General features: G+C 35.4%; 1 protein-coding gene across 1 annotated transcript; it reads left to right on the top strand.

The window, feature by feature from the left end:
• Positions 1 to 5,873: 5,873 nt before the first annotated feature.
• Positions 5,874 to 9,349, top strand: LOC141609475 (putative F-box/LRR-repeat protein At4g15060). Its single transcript, XM_074428528.1, has 2 exons — positions 5,874 to 8,592; positions 8,751 to 9,349. Exon 1 carries the CDS (start codon positions 6,977 to 6,979, stop codon positions 8,204 to 8,206), a length of 1,230 nt encoding a protein of 409 aa, XP_074284629.1. The 5' UTR covers positions 5,874 to 6,976; the 3' UTR covers positions 8,207 to 8,592; positions 8,751 to 9,349.
• Positions 9,350 to 13,396: the final 4,047 nt, after the last annotated feature.

The raw sequence follows: 13,396 nt of genomic DNA, 5'->3' as shown, positions 1-13,396 counted from the left end.
TTCATCATATTGTTCGATCAGCTTAGTTTTGTCAAATCGAAACTCAATCAATTACATTCATCATTGCAATATCAATTTGGTTTAAATTTGGCGCGGAATTTTTGAAAATTACTCGTGTTCGGTTTTAACAAGCAAGCTTTACAATGATTTTACCTTTTTTAAAGCACGAGTGAGATCGACATTAGCTAGTTTCCAATTTCCATATCTTGTGTGGAGATAATGAGAATCCTACCCAGGTTCAATATCTTGTTTTTAGATATATTATTACCAATTCAACTTTCTATTGTAATTTGTACACTTTCCTTTTTCTATAGTTCTTTTATGCTTAGGTTATTCTATTGGCTCTATTATATAACAAAATCGTATCGTATTTTTTCACTCAGCCCTAATTTTTATTCTACTATCCCAATTACTGTTTGTCTGTAATACATAAATTCCATCATAATACCTCGTATTTATCCAAGTATAACTAGACCGAATAGAGAACCCACTCGGCCGAGTGCAGCTCCACTCGACCGAGTGGGAGGCCGAGTGAGCCAATACAGTAGGCTGGAAAGCCTGGAAAGTCGGTCACTCGACCGAGTGACCATCCACTCGACCGAGTGGCCATCCACTCGACCGAGTGGAGCCTCCACTCGATCAAGTGGGCTTCCACTCGGTCGAGTGGAGCTATTAATATTTATATATTATATTAATTTTATTAAACTATATATATTTATATATTATATTTGAAATAATAATAATAAAACATTAGTTTTTGTATTTTTCTCAACCTGGGAGTCCGGGTCCCGTTCAACCCAAATCTGAAATGACCCGTTAATTTGGGGTCGAAACCCACCCTGAACGAATCGACCTGTTTGATTAAAGATGAATCAATATTTTTATTATAAAAATAATATTTATATATTATGTTTGAAATAATAGTAATAAAACATTAGTTTTTGTACTTTTAATTACATAAATAATTAAAAAATTAATATTATAAATTGTTGTAACCTTTAATAATAAAATAATAATTAAAATAACTTAATTTGTATAGTTGTCAATATAATTAATACTTTTATAACTATTAATAAGATTAAGATATTAATATTAAATATTTTTTTTAATTTTTGTTTTTAAAATATTTTATCGATTTAAAAATAGTGTACTAAAGCGTTGGGCACTATTTTTTTCCGTATTTTGACCACAATTCGACTCGTAACCCACATAACCCGACCTTTATTTTGACCCGTCCAGTATGACCTGGCTTACGGCCCCACTCCTCCGACTGGTTTGACAGGTCTACCAACATCCGTACGACATGTGAGCTCAACCTAATATAAATAGATTAGTGAAAAGTATTTATTTTACGCACGTAAAATTAATTTAAAGTGATCATAATACCCGTGATTTGTCTGATAAAATCATAATTTCAATAAAATAAAAGGCATTTCTTCGACAATATTAATTAGGGTTGGTCTTTCCCAAATAACAAAAGTTACTTTGAAAAAAAATTATTACATGTATTTATTTCCAGAAAAAAAAAAGTTATTTTATTTTACATAGGCTTTCTTGTATACTGATTTCAAAGAGATCTCAGTTAGAAATAGAATGATTTTTGTTTTTTTTTTTTAGAATAACGTTTTTTCCTTAAATAAAATCTAAATTTATAAAAAATTGATATCATACAACATAATTATTATACAAAATCAATGTCTTAAATTAGGAAATAATTTTAGCAGTATATCATTTTTTTGGATTATGATACTCTTAATTACCCATCAAATGTCATGTCATATTTGGGGGTCGTTTGGTTGCCACTTAGAAAACATAGGCATTGGAAAATCCCATGATTTTGAAAAACATGGGTTGTTTGGTTGCCATAAATTTTACAAAATGTAGGAATTGGAACTTCCCAGGAACTTTCAATGCCTACATGATGTGGGAAGTTGCTTACCTACTCCCCCCTTTGGTCATTGGAAGTTCCTGTGGAATTTAATTCCTACATGACCAACCAAACACTTTTCCGAAATTCACCTGAATTGGATGAGGGAACTTAATTCCCATGAATTGCATTTTCCTAAGAAAATTAAGTTTCTTGATCAACCAAACAACCCATTGGTGAAATTATATGATGCCATGTCAACATAAAAGTTAGAGGATTAATATATATATAGAATATAGAATAGAATATAGATAGATAGATATATAGATTACTATTTCTTCAATTTTACAATTTATAATTTTAAGAATATTTTTTTTTTGAGAGAAATAATTTTAAGAACACAAAATCTCATTGAAGACGGCACGTATCCATCACTTTGGAGTGACGGATACCATTTCCTCTCACAAATGACCCAAATAGAGGAGAGAGGGAAGCACATGGGGGTGCCCCCACCTTGTCCTCCCTATTCGTTTTGTAAGTGGCATTACCCGTCACTTGCTCCGACCCGTCTTCAGCAAGATTTATTGTTTTAAGAATATTAAGTAAATAATATAATTTCCAATAATTTTAAGAATATCAATAAAATGTTCCCAAAAATCGTGTAAGCAAGACTAACTGTGCCATATCTTGGTTTTAGATATTATATCCAATTCAATTTCCTATTGTAATTTATACACTTTCCTTGTTCTAGAATTCTTTTTTTTTTTGAGAAAAGATCATTATCATTAATAAAAAGTCATACGACATCTACAACATATGCCAAGCTCAATAGGATACAAATCGATTACAACCATAGGAAATAAATTCTTGTTCAAAGAATGAAACACTGCAACAGAGTCTCTATCATCGATTCGCCGCAAAAGGCTTTCATTCATAAGAGGGTCTCCGAATCTTCCTTGACGAGTATCCATTTCTTCTGACGTGATTGATTGTAGCCATGAATCGGACAAAATATGTAAAATCATATAACGATCTATAACAACGCTAATCTTCTGCTGACTTATTAGAAAACTGCAAACGAACCAGAAAACGAAAGCTCTCAAACTGAGAGAAGGACACCACCGATAGACGGGGACAGAACCCTCAGAAAGAGAGACGAAACAAAAATGAAAGCGGAATTTAAACAAAAACATAAAGGAAACAAAGCGGAACCCAGGAAAAAACGGAAGCCACCGTCTCCCTACCAACCCACAACACCGCCAGATCCAAGCACCACCCTGCCACACCACCTCAACAAACTCGTCCGATAAGACCCGAACAGCCCACATACACCACGTAGACCGAGAGGAACGGGTAGACCCGTACGATCCAGAACCGGGTGTGGGTAAGAAAGGGGAGGAGGGTTAATCGGAAGAGAGGAGACGGGTCGCCGGAGAAAGGTCTTGAGAGACCCTATCCCCGGCGACATGGTAGGGGGTTGATGGGTGGCGGTGGGAGGATTTAGGGTTTTGTTTTTTAGAGAGAAGGGGGAGAGAAAGCTAGGGTAGAAGGGGGAGAGAAAGCTAGGGTATCCTTAGGTTATTGTATTGGCTCTACTATATAACAAAACCGTATCGTATATTATTGCTGTTAGTCTCGAGTTTTAGTTCGAAGTTTTGCACTCTACCTGTTCGACGAAACTCCTCAGAGAAAATGATGACCGATTCCAATAACCCAAAACTTGGGCAGTTTAATCCTATGGATAGGTTCTCAGATTTATCGGATTTTATCATACATCATATTATTTCTTATCTGGATACAGAAGAGGTGTATAGAACTAGCGTCTTGTCGAAAAGGTGGAATCAAATCTTCGTTACGAACCCAATTCTGGATTTTTATCATTATATGTTTACAATGGAATATATAGATACTATAATGCACAGATTTTCAAAAGAAAACCTGCGTATAACGACGTTCAAACTTGCACTTCTGGCCGTTCTCGGTACTGATTTACTGTTTGGTTGCAAAGCTGACGAGTGGCTTGAGATAGCTGTGCGTAACCAAGTTTCGAAAATTGATTTTGGAGGTTTTGCTAAGTACAAATTACCTCGTGTTCTGTTTCGTGCCAAGTCGTTAAGACACCTTGATTGTGTTGATGTCAAGATACCCTACTATGAAGCTGTGGATCTTGTGTCTCTCGAGTCTTTAGTTTTATGTCATGTCGTTGTAGAGGAGCGTATGCTATTTCATATTGTTAGTTCCTGTCCGTCACTGAAAGACTTGCGTCTCATAAATTGCTCTGGCTTTAAAAATCTAGTATTTCCACGCTGTAGTAAACTTGAGTATTTCTGTGGATGATGATGATGATGATGATATCGAATTTGATGAAGAAAAAAGCGGAAATGCTGAACTTGGACCTCCTTGTGATATCGGAGAGTTGAAGTTAAACCTGTACACATATCAGGAACTATCAATCTCCTCGCTTTCAGCGTTTTTAAATGGTTTATTCTGGAGTTGCCAGCCTCGTATAATTTCTTTGCGAGTTGATTATGGACATTTTAAATTGGCAGTTGAGGTATTGTCTTGTTTTCGCTTCGTGTTATTTTCAGTCGAATTAACTTATGACTTGAGTTTATTAAAAATCGATCAGCAAAGGAAATTTTGGCTTAATATGCTTGGTATTGAACTCACAGTCGTCATTTTGTAGCCTTTGCTGAATAAACTGGTGGATATGGTCAAATGTTTGAGACATCCTTTGAAACGGATTGAAGTTGAAGAGACTACTAGTGGCTTTGATGTTCTCGACGTACAGATGAAACTGTATTGGTGAAGAAATGCAGTATCTCAGTCTGTAGTTGATAGCGCTGCAAATGTGATGGACATAGCAAGATTTGACGAACGTTGATTTCATGCGACGACATTGACACTCATTTGTGGGCCGAATTTAGAACATACCAGGCAGTCTTTGTAATTGTGTCTATATGGACTATATAGTTCGGTTTTTTCTTGATTTCTTCTGATACCGGAAATTTTCTTGTTATAGCCAAATTCAATCTGGTAAACGCCCAAATTAAGTCGTGTGTGGTTTTTTAGGTGCAATTGCTTATATATTTACTCTAATTGTTTTCATTGGTTTGTTCAACAAAAAGAAAAAAAACTGTTAATGTTTTTTTCAGTTGGTCCGCAGTACGAACCGTTGTGGACAAGTTTCGAAATCATCGTCACAACCCAAACATTACACTCGCTTATCACCACTTTCATAATAAGACAACTCTTACCAATTTACCATCTCATTTACCATCAGTGAAGATCATCTGTCCACTTTTGTTTCCCATTTTGTGTCTCCCTCCGTACATATCTCGACATATCACTTGTTGCAAATAAAAAATGAAGAATAATTATGATAATGCTTTGATGTGTCAAGATGTGTATAGAGTGAGACACAAAATGAGACACCAAATAAGACAGAGGATCCTCACTAGTTGAAATAATAGACGAGCTCACATATACAAACAAAAACCGAACTTGTGTTAGCCTATAGGCTTAAAAAGTGATAACACCTGATAATAAGTCAAAGGTTCAAATACACCTTTACATTTTACCATACATTTATGATTTATCCACACTAACAAAACATTTACCATACATTTATGTACTAGTGACTTAGTGAGTAGCGCCCTTGCACCTCATTTGACACCGAAAAAATATTTATACTCCCTCCCAGTCGTCATAATGTTCCCATTTGATAATGACACGATATTTAAGGAAAAGTATTAAAATAAGAGTAAAAGAATTGTGTGGGGTTGGTGATAGGAGAGAGGGATGAATTATTAGTAGTTAAATAAAGAATTGTGGGGCCAAAACATAAAAGAAAGTAATAAAATAGGAGTAAAAGAGTTGTGTGGGATTTGGTGATAGGAGAGAGGAATGAATAAAATAAGAGTAAAAGTTTCTAAAAATAGAAAGGGGACATTACTTGAATAATCCGTTTTGGGAAAGAGGGAACATTATAGTGACTGGGAGGCAGTATAAAATTTTCCCTTTTAATTTTTTTCTAATATCTTCCTTACAAAATTTGGCGTCTTTGCTAATTGGTTTTCTTATTTTAATCAGACAGGAATTGCAACTGTTAATTTCAGGGGTGTGCACACCATCTGTTCGACGAAATTCCTGACTGAAAATGTTACCTGATTCCAAGAAATCAAAGACTGGGCAGTTAAATTCTAAGGATAGGTTATCGAATTTACCGGATTTTATCATATATCATATCATTTCTTATCTGGGTACCAAAGAGCCGTATAGAACTACCGTCTTGTCGAAAAGATGGAAGTCAGAAATCCTGGATACTCTCAAAAATCCTCGCTTTCAGCTTTACTAGATGGTTTATTCTGGACCTGCCATCCCGATATAAGTTCTTTACGAGTTCATTTACGATCTTATAGCTTGACAATCGAGGTATGGCCATGTTTTCGATTTCTCTCATTTTCAGTCGAACAAAGTTATTCGTTCTATTATTTGCGCCTCTTATGTTATGAATTACCAGTTGGTTCAGTACTGATAATTTCCGTCATATGTCAGCCGAACACACATCTTATGTTATGAATTACCAGTCAGTTCAGTACTAATCGTCTAATCGTACATTCAGCTGCCTGACTCTGTATTCAAATTTATTATGAGTTTACTTTTTGTTAGGTTAGCAAGCTTATTATGAATAACAGGAAATTGAGTAGCGGTCATGTTTCGTTTTGTTAGGTTAGCAAACTTTATTATGAGTTCACTTTTTTTTTATCAAGGTCGGGTGAGATCGAAATTAGCTAGTTTCCATATCTTGTGTGGAGATGATGAGAATCCTACCTTGCTTCCATATCTTGGTTTTAGATATTTTTATTACCAATTCAATTTCCTATTGTAATTTGTACACTTTCCTTGTTCTAGAGTTCTTCTGTCCTTAGGTTATTATATTGGCTCTATTATATAACAAAATCGTATCGTATTTTTGTACTCAGCCCTAATTTATTCTACTATATATATTTACCTCTTTATTATTCATGAGTGAAATACAGTACACACACATTCAATCAACTTTAGATAGAAGTTTTACAACCTGTTTCACGGAATTCCTCGGAAAAAATGACGCCCGATTGCAATAACCCAAAACATGGGGAGTTTAATTCTACGGATAGGCTCTCAGATTTACCGGATTTTATCATACATCATATAATTTCTTATTTGCGTAAGGAAGAGGCGTATAGAACTAGCGTCTTGTCGAAAAGATGGAATCAAATCTTCGCTACGAACCCAATTCTCGATTTTTATCTTTATTATAACAACAAGTTTACTACGGAAATGATTCCAAGAGTTTTGGAATATATAGATACTCGAATGCAAAAATTTTCAAAAGAAAACCTGCGTATGACGAAGTTCAAACTTGCAATTCCGGCTAATGATTTACTGTTGCCTTCCAAAGTTGATGAGTGGCTTGAGATAGCCTTGCGTAACCAAGTTGCGGAAATTACACTTGGAGGTCCTACTAACTACAAATTACCCGATATTCTGTTTCGTGCCAAGTCGTTAAAACATCTTGATTGTGATAATGTCGAGATACCATACTATGAAGCTGTGGATCTTGTGTCTCTCGAGTATTTGCATTTATCTCGTAATGTCGTTTTAGAGGAGCGTATGCTATTTCATATTGTTAGTTCATGTCTGAACCTGAAAGAATTGGTTCTCTCATTTTGCCCTGGCTTCAAAAATTTGGTGATTCCACGTCATAGTAAACTGGAGGATCTCTATATTGGGGGACATGTACCTGAAGACGGCGGGAAAGTCATTCTCGAGACTTCTAGTCTTAGGTCTTTTCAGTACAATATCAACGGCAAGAACGAACCCTGGCCGATTATCTCAAATCGGGGTTTATTGAGAAATTTGAGGCATCTAAGCGTAACTAGTCTTTGTATTACAGGGGAGGATCTTGCTAAACTAGTACCGGAACTCACCTCGCTAGAGAAATTGAAGTTTATTGGCTGTTACATGCTGACGAATACCAAAATATCGCATACCCAACTAAAACAAATTTACTTTTCCGATTGTGATAATTTGTTAAATGTTGTGATTGATGCTCCAAATTTGAATAAGTTCAACTTTTATGGTGATATAGAACCGTCCTTATCTATCACTATTCATAGTCAAGCCAATTGTAACATCCAAATTGATACGTGTGTTTCGTATTTTGACACTGACGAATTTATCAAACTGAAGAAGCTCTTGAAAGGACTAAATAGTTGCAATGTTTTGAAAATCTGTTTCCTCGGGGAATTATCTAAGGTATCGCAAATGAGCTGCATATATATAATTGTTTAGACTATGAGTTTATGTTTTCTTTAGCTTTGCTAACAACTCTTATGATTGTGTTCTTGAAGTATGATGATGATGATGGTGATGGTGATGGTGATGGTGATGGTGATGGTGATGGTGATGGTGATGGTGATGGTGATGGTGATGGTGATGGTGATGGTGATGGTGATGGTGATGGTGATGGTGATATTGAATTTGATGAAGAAGAAAGCGGAAATCTTTGAACTTGGACCCCCTTGTGATATCGGAGAGAGCTGAAGTTAGACCTGTACTTATATTCGGAACTATCAAGCTCCTCGCTTTCAGCGTTTTTAAATGGTTTATTTTGGACTTGCCACCCTCATATAATTTCTTTGCGAGTTGAGTGTGACTGTTGTAAATTGATAGTTGAGGTATGGTCTTGTTTTTGCTTTGTGTTATTTTCAGTCGAATTAGGCACTGAAATGGGTCACAAATTAACTTATACTCCGTATGCTTGGTAACGAGTTTGGCGATGAGTAGTGTTTTTCGATATATCTATCTTATTGAACTCACTCTTGTTGTTTTACAGACTTTGCTGAATAACCTAGTGGATATGGTCAAATGTTTGAGACATCCTTTGAAACGGATTGAAGTTGAAGAGACTACCAGTGGCTTTGATTTACTCGACGTACAGATGAGACTGTGTTGGTGAGGAAATTCAGCCCCTCCGTCTATAGTTGATGGCGCTGCAAGTTTGATGGACATAGCAGTACGACAGAACGTTGATTTCATGCAGTACGACATTGACACTCATTTAACTGACCGACAGAACGTTTGATTTCAAGCACACTATTTTTAGGACATACCAGGCAGTCTTTCTAACTGTATCTATATGCACTATATCAGTTCGGTTTTTCTTGATTTCTTTTGATACCGGAAATATTCTTAATCTGGTAAACGCCCAAATTAACGTCTGTGTGTGTTTATTAAGAGCAATTACCTATATAATTGTTTTCATTGGTTTGTTCAAACAAAAAAAAATCTGTTAATTGTTTTTTTTCTGTTGGTCCGTAGTATGAACCAATGTTGAAAATCTTGTTACTCGATCAGTCTAATCAGGTACCGTGTATGGGGTACTGGTTTCGACATTGAGTGTGAATCTGTGATGCAGCCTGTTATTTACCTCCATTACTGTATTTCAATGCGACATCATTCAGTCGGATTGTTAGATTGACTGAATCACAATGAAATACTTCATCTTTCTTTCAACTAGATTGTAGACTGTAGTATCTATTTTGCATTATCGCGCTCTCATACAAAGTTTGCTATGGACTACTTTTGTTGATGCTTTAAGGACCCATGTCGTCCTGCAAACCGGAGTTTCTTACCTAGTTTTGCCCAAAATGCAGTGACGTTTATCTTTGAAACCTTCACAAATCGGTCTTAATTTTCTTGATTTCTTGTGATACCATATGACATATACTTCGTATAAAATATCCAAATTCTAAATCAGTTACAAATTCAGGCATAAAAAGTTAAAATACATATTTATAAACATCAAACAGCTTTGATGCCCCTGAAAAAAAAAAGAAAAAAAACACTAGCTTAGTTTTTTTTTTTTTTTGTCAGAATGAAAAAAAGATTGCTTAGCTTAATATGATAATACACTAGCTTAGTTGAGATAATACACGAGCTGACAAAAACTGAACTCGTGTTAGCCTAGAGGCTTAGAAAGTGATAACCTGATAAAGTTCGAATTCAACCTAAAATAAAACTACCGTATATAAATACCAAAAATTATGATTAAAGTACCGCATTGAAAACTGGAGAAAATAAATGTGGGAGATCATTGCGAAGAAGCCGGAGTACTATCTAGTATCTACGATAAACCATCTTAACCAAAACCTTAAAGTGATGGTTGAAGTCTAACTATTTTAATTATTACTATTACACTCTCTCACTCAAATGCCCATTGTGCTTGAAAAGTGGTTAGTTGTACATCATCCCCCGTACCATGTGCTGAAAGTCCACTTCGTAAGTTTTTGAGGAGTCGAACGTGTGACCAAAGGTCACGATGACCCTGACAGCTTAAGATTTTGGTTGAGATGATTCATCTATTCGATACCGAGATCACAAATTATCTATTTTAACCTTTTAGGACAGATCAAATAAGAGTTAGTTTTTTTTTTTTTTTTTTCGAAAATCCAAATTTATTATGTTTGTTGAAATTCAGTTAAATACAAGTTGAGCATTTCCCAGTTCTCAAACTCAATTCCTTTCTTTCGAAATGAAAATTTAATTTAAAATTTCCAGTACTTCGTTCAAAAACTTCATCCCCTTTACCTCCCCACAGAAGTCGTGTAAAACGGTTCTATACAAGAATTGTTGTTTAGTTAGAAGTCTTACATTTACAGAGTGCAGTCTACCTGTTCGACGAAATTCCTCTGAGAAAATGATACCAAGAAAACAAAACCTGGACAGTTGAATTCAATGGATAGGCTCTCAGATTTGCCGGATTTTATGATACATCACATCATTTCTCATCTGGGTACGAAAGAGCCGTATAGAACTAGCGTCTTGTTGAAAAGATGGACTCAAATTTCGGCTACTAGCCCAGTTCTAGAATTTCATCATCATAATTTTTCTAATGGTGATACTGCGAAACTTTTGGAATATATAGATGCTAGAATGCAAATGTACTCGAAAGAAAACCTGGAATATATTGACGCTCGAACTTAAATTCCCAACTACTGATTTAGCTTTGCTAACAAACTCTTATGATTGTGTTATTGAAGTCCATAGGTGATGACATCGAATTTGATGAAGAAGAAAGCGGAAATGCTGATCTTGGAGTTGAACCCCCTTGTGATATCAGAGAGCTGAAGTTAAACCTGTTGTACAGGGACTTCTCAATTTCCTCGCTTTCAGCTTTGGTAAATGGTTTATTCTCGACTTGCCACCCTCATATAATTTCTTTGCGAGTTGATTTTGGCGGCCATAATTTGACAGTTGAGGTATGATAGGAAATTTTCGAGTTCTATTTACATGAACAGGTTCTCTAGTTGTTAAAACTTTATTGAATGGCGAACTAGACTCGTCCTTATCTATCACCATTCATAGTGAAGCCAGTTGTAACGTCTCTTTCCACACACTACCTGTTTATCTTGATATTGACGGGGTTTTCAAACTGAAGAAGGTTTTGACAGGAATAAACGACTGCAATGTTTTGAAACTCGTACTGCTCAAAGAAACAATTAAGGTATTGCATTCTGCAAATGTACTGCTTATGATTGTTTAGACTATAAGTATATTTTTATTTGTTCTAATAAATTTTTATTTACTATGAAGAACGATTGTGATGACGTCGAATTTGATGAAGAAGAAGTCAGAAATGCTGATCTTGGACCTCCATGTGTTATCAGAAAGTTGAAGCTAACTCTCTCATCTTATATACTCTCGGAATCCTCTCTTTCAGCTTTACTAGATGGTTTATTCTGCACCTGCTATCCCGAAATAATCTCTTTACGAGTTCATCATTTAAAATCTTATAGCTTGACAATCGAGGTATGGCCATGTTTTTGATTTTTCTCATTTTCAGTAGAATTGGGAGTAAATCGTTATTCATTCTATTATTTGCGCTTCTTATGTTATGAATTACCAGTCGGTTCAGTACTGATAATTTCCGTCATGTGTCAGCCGAACACACATCGTTGTGCTTTAAAAAGGGTAGGACTGCGTATTATCCTTACTCCTTTATTGCATTAATCGTCTAATCGTACATTCAGCTGCCTGTCTCTGCATTCAAATTTATACAACAGGTCATGTTTTCGTTTTGTTAGTTTAACAAGCTTTATTATGAGTTTACTTTTTTTTTTCAAGCTCGGGTGAGATCGAAATTAGCTAGTTTCCATATCTTGTGTGGAGATGATGAGAATCCTACCTTGCTTCCATATCTTGGTTTTAGATATTTTTATTACCAATTCACTTTCCTATTGTAATTGTAATTTGTACACTTTCCTTTTTCTAGAGTTCTTCTATCCTTAGGTTATTATATTGGCTCTACATACTATATAACAAAATAGTATGTATTTTTTTACTCAGCCCTAATTTATTCTACTATATATATTTACCTCTTTATTATTCATGAGTGAAATACACACATTCAATCAACTTTAGATAGAAGTTTTACAACCTGTTTCGACGGAATTCCTCGGAGAAAATGATGAGCGATTGCAATAACCCAAAACATGGGGAGTTTAATTCTACGGATAGGCTCTCAGATTTACCGGATTTTATCATACATCATATAATTTCTTATTTGTATACGAAAGAGGCTTATATAACTAGCGTCTTGTCGAAAAGATGGAATCAAGTCTTCGCTACGAATCCAATTCTCGATTTTGATCATTATTATAGCAGTAAGTTTCCTATGGAAACGCTTCCAAGACTTTTGGAATATATAGATACAAGAATGCAAAAATTTTCAAAAGAAAACCTCCGTATAACGAAGTTCATACTTGCACTTCCGCCTAATGATTTACTGTTGGCTTCCAAAGTTGATGAGTGGCTTGAGATAGCCGTGCGTAACCAAGTTACGGAAATTTTCCTTAGAGGTCCGGCTAACTACAAATTACCCAGTTTTCTGTTTTGTGCTAAGTCGTTAAGAGATCTTGATTGTGATAATGTCGAAATACCCTACTATGAAGCTTTGGAACTTGTGTCTCTCGAGATTTTGCTCATATTTTCTGATGTCGTTTTAGAGGAGCGTATGTTGTTTCATATTGTTAGTTCCTGTCCGAACCTAAAAAAATTGGTTCTCTCATTTTACCCTGGCTTCAAAAATTTGGTGATTCCACGTCATAGTAAACTGGAGGATCTCTATATTGAGGGACATGTACCTGAAGACGGCGGGAAAGTCATTCTCGAGACTTCTAGTCTTAGGTCTTTTCAGTACAATACCCAAGGCGTGAACCCTTGGCCGATTATCTCAAATCGTGGTTTATTGAGAAATTTGAGGCATCTAAGCGTTTTTGGTCTTTCTATTACAGGTGAGGATCTTGCTAAACTAGTACCGGAACTCACCTCGCTAGAGAAACTAAAGTTTATTGGTCTGTCACATCGTGAATATAGAAATATCGCATACCCAACTAAAACAAATTTTCTTTGTTGAATGCCACTATTTGTTAAATGTTGTGATTGATGCTCCAAATTTGAACAAGTTTAAATTTTATGCCT

The sequence above is a fragment of the Silene latifolia genome, chromosome 10 (assembly GCF_048544455.1).
Source record: "Silene latifolia isolate original U9 population chromosome 10, ASM4854445v1, whole genome shotgun sequence".
In the NCBI taxonomy this organism is placed as follows: Eukaryota; Viridiplantae; Streptophyta; class Magnoliopsida; order Caryophyllales; family Caryophyllaceae; genus Silene; species Silene latifolia.
This window is presented reverse-complemented; position numbering and strand designations above follow the sequence as displayed.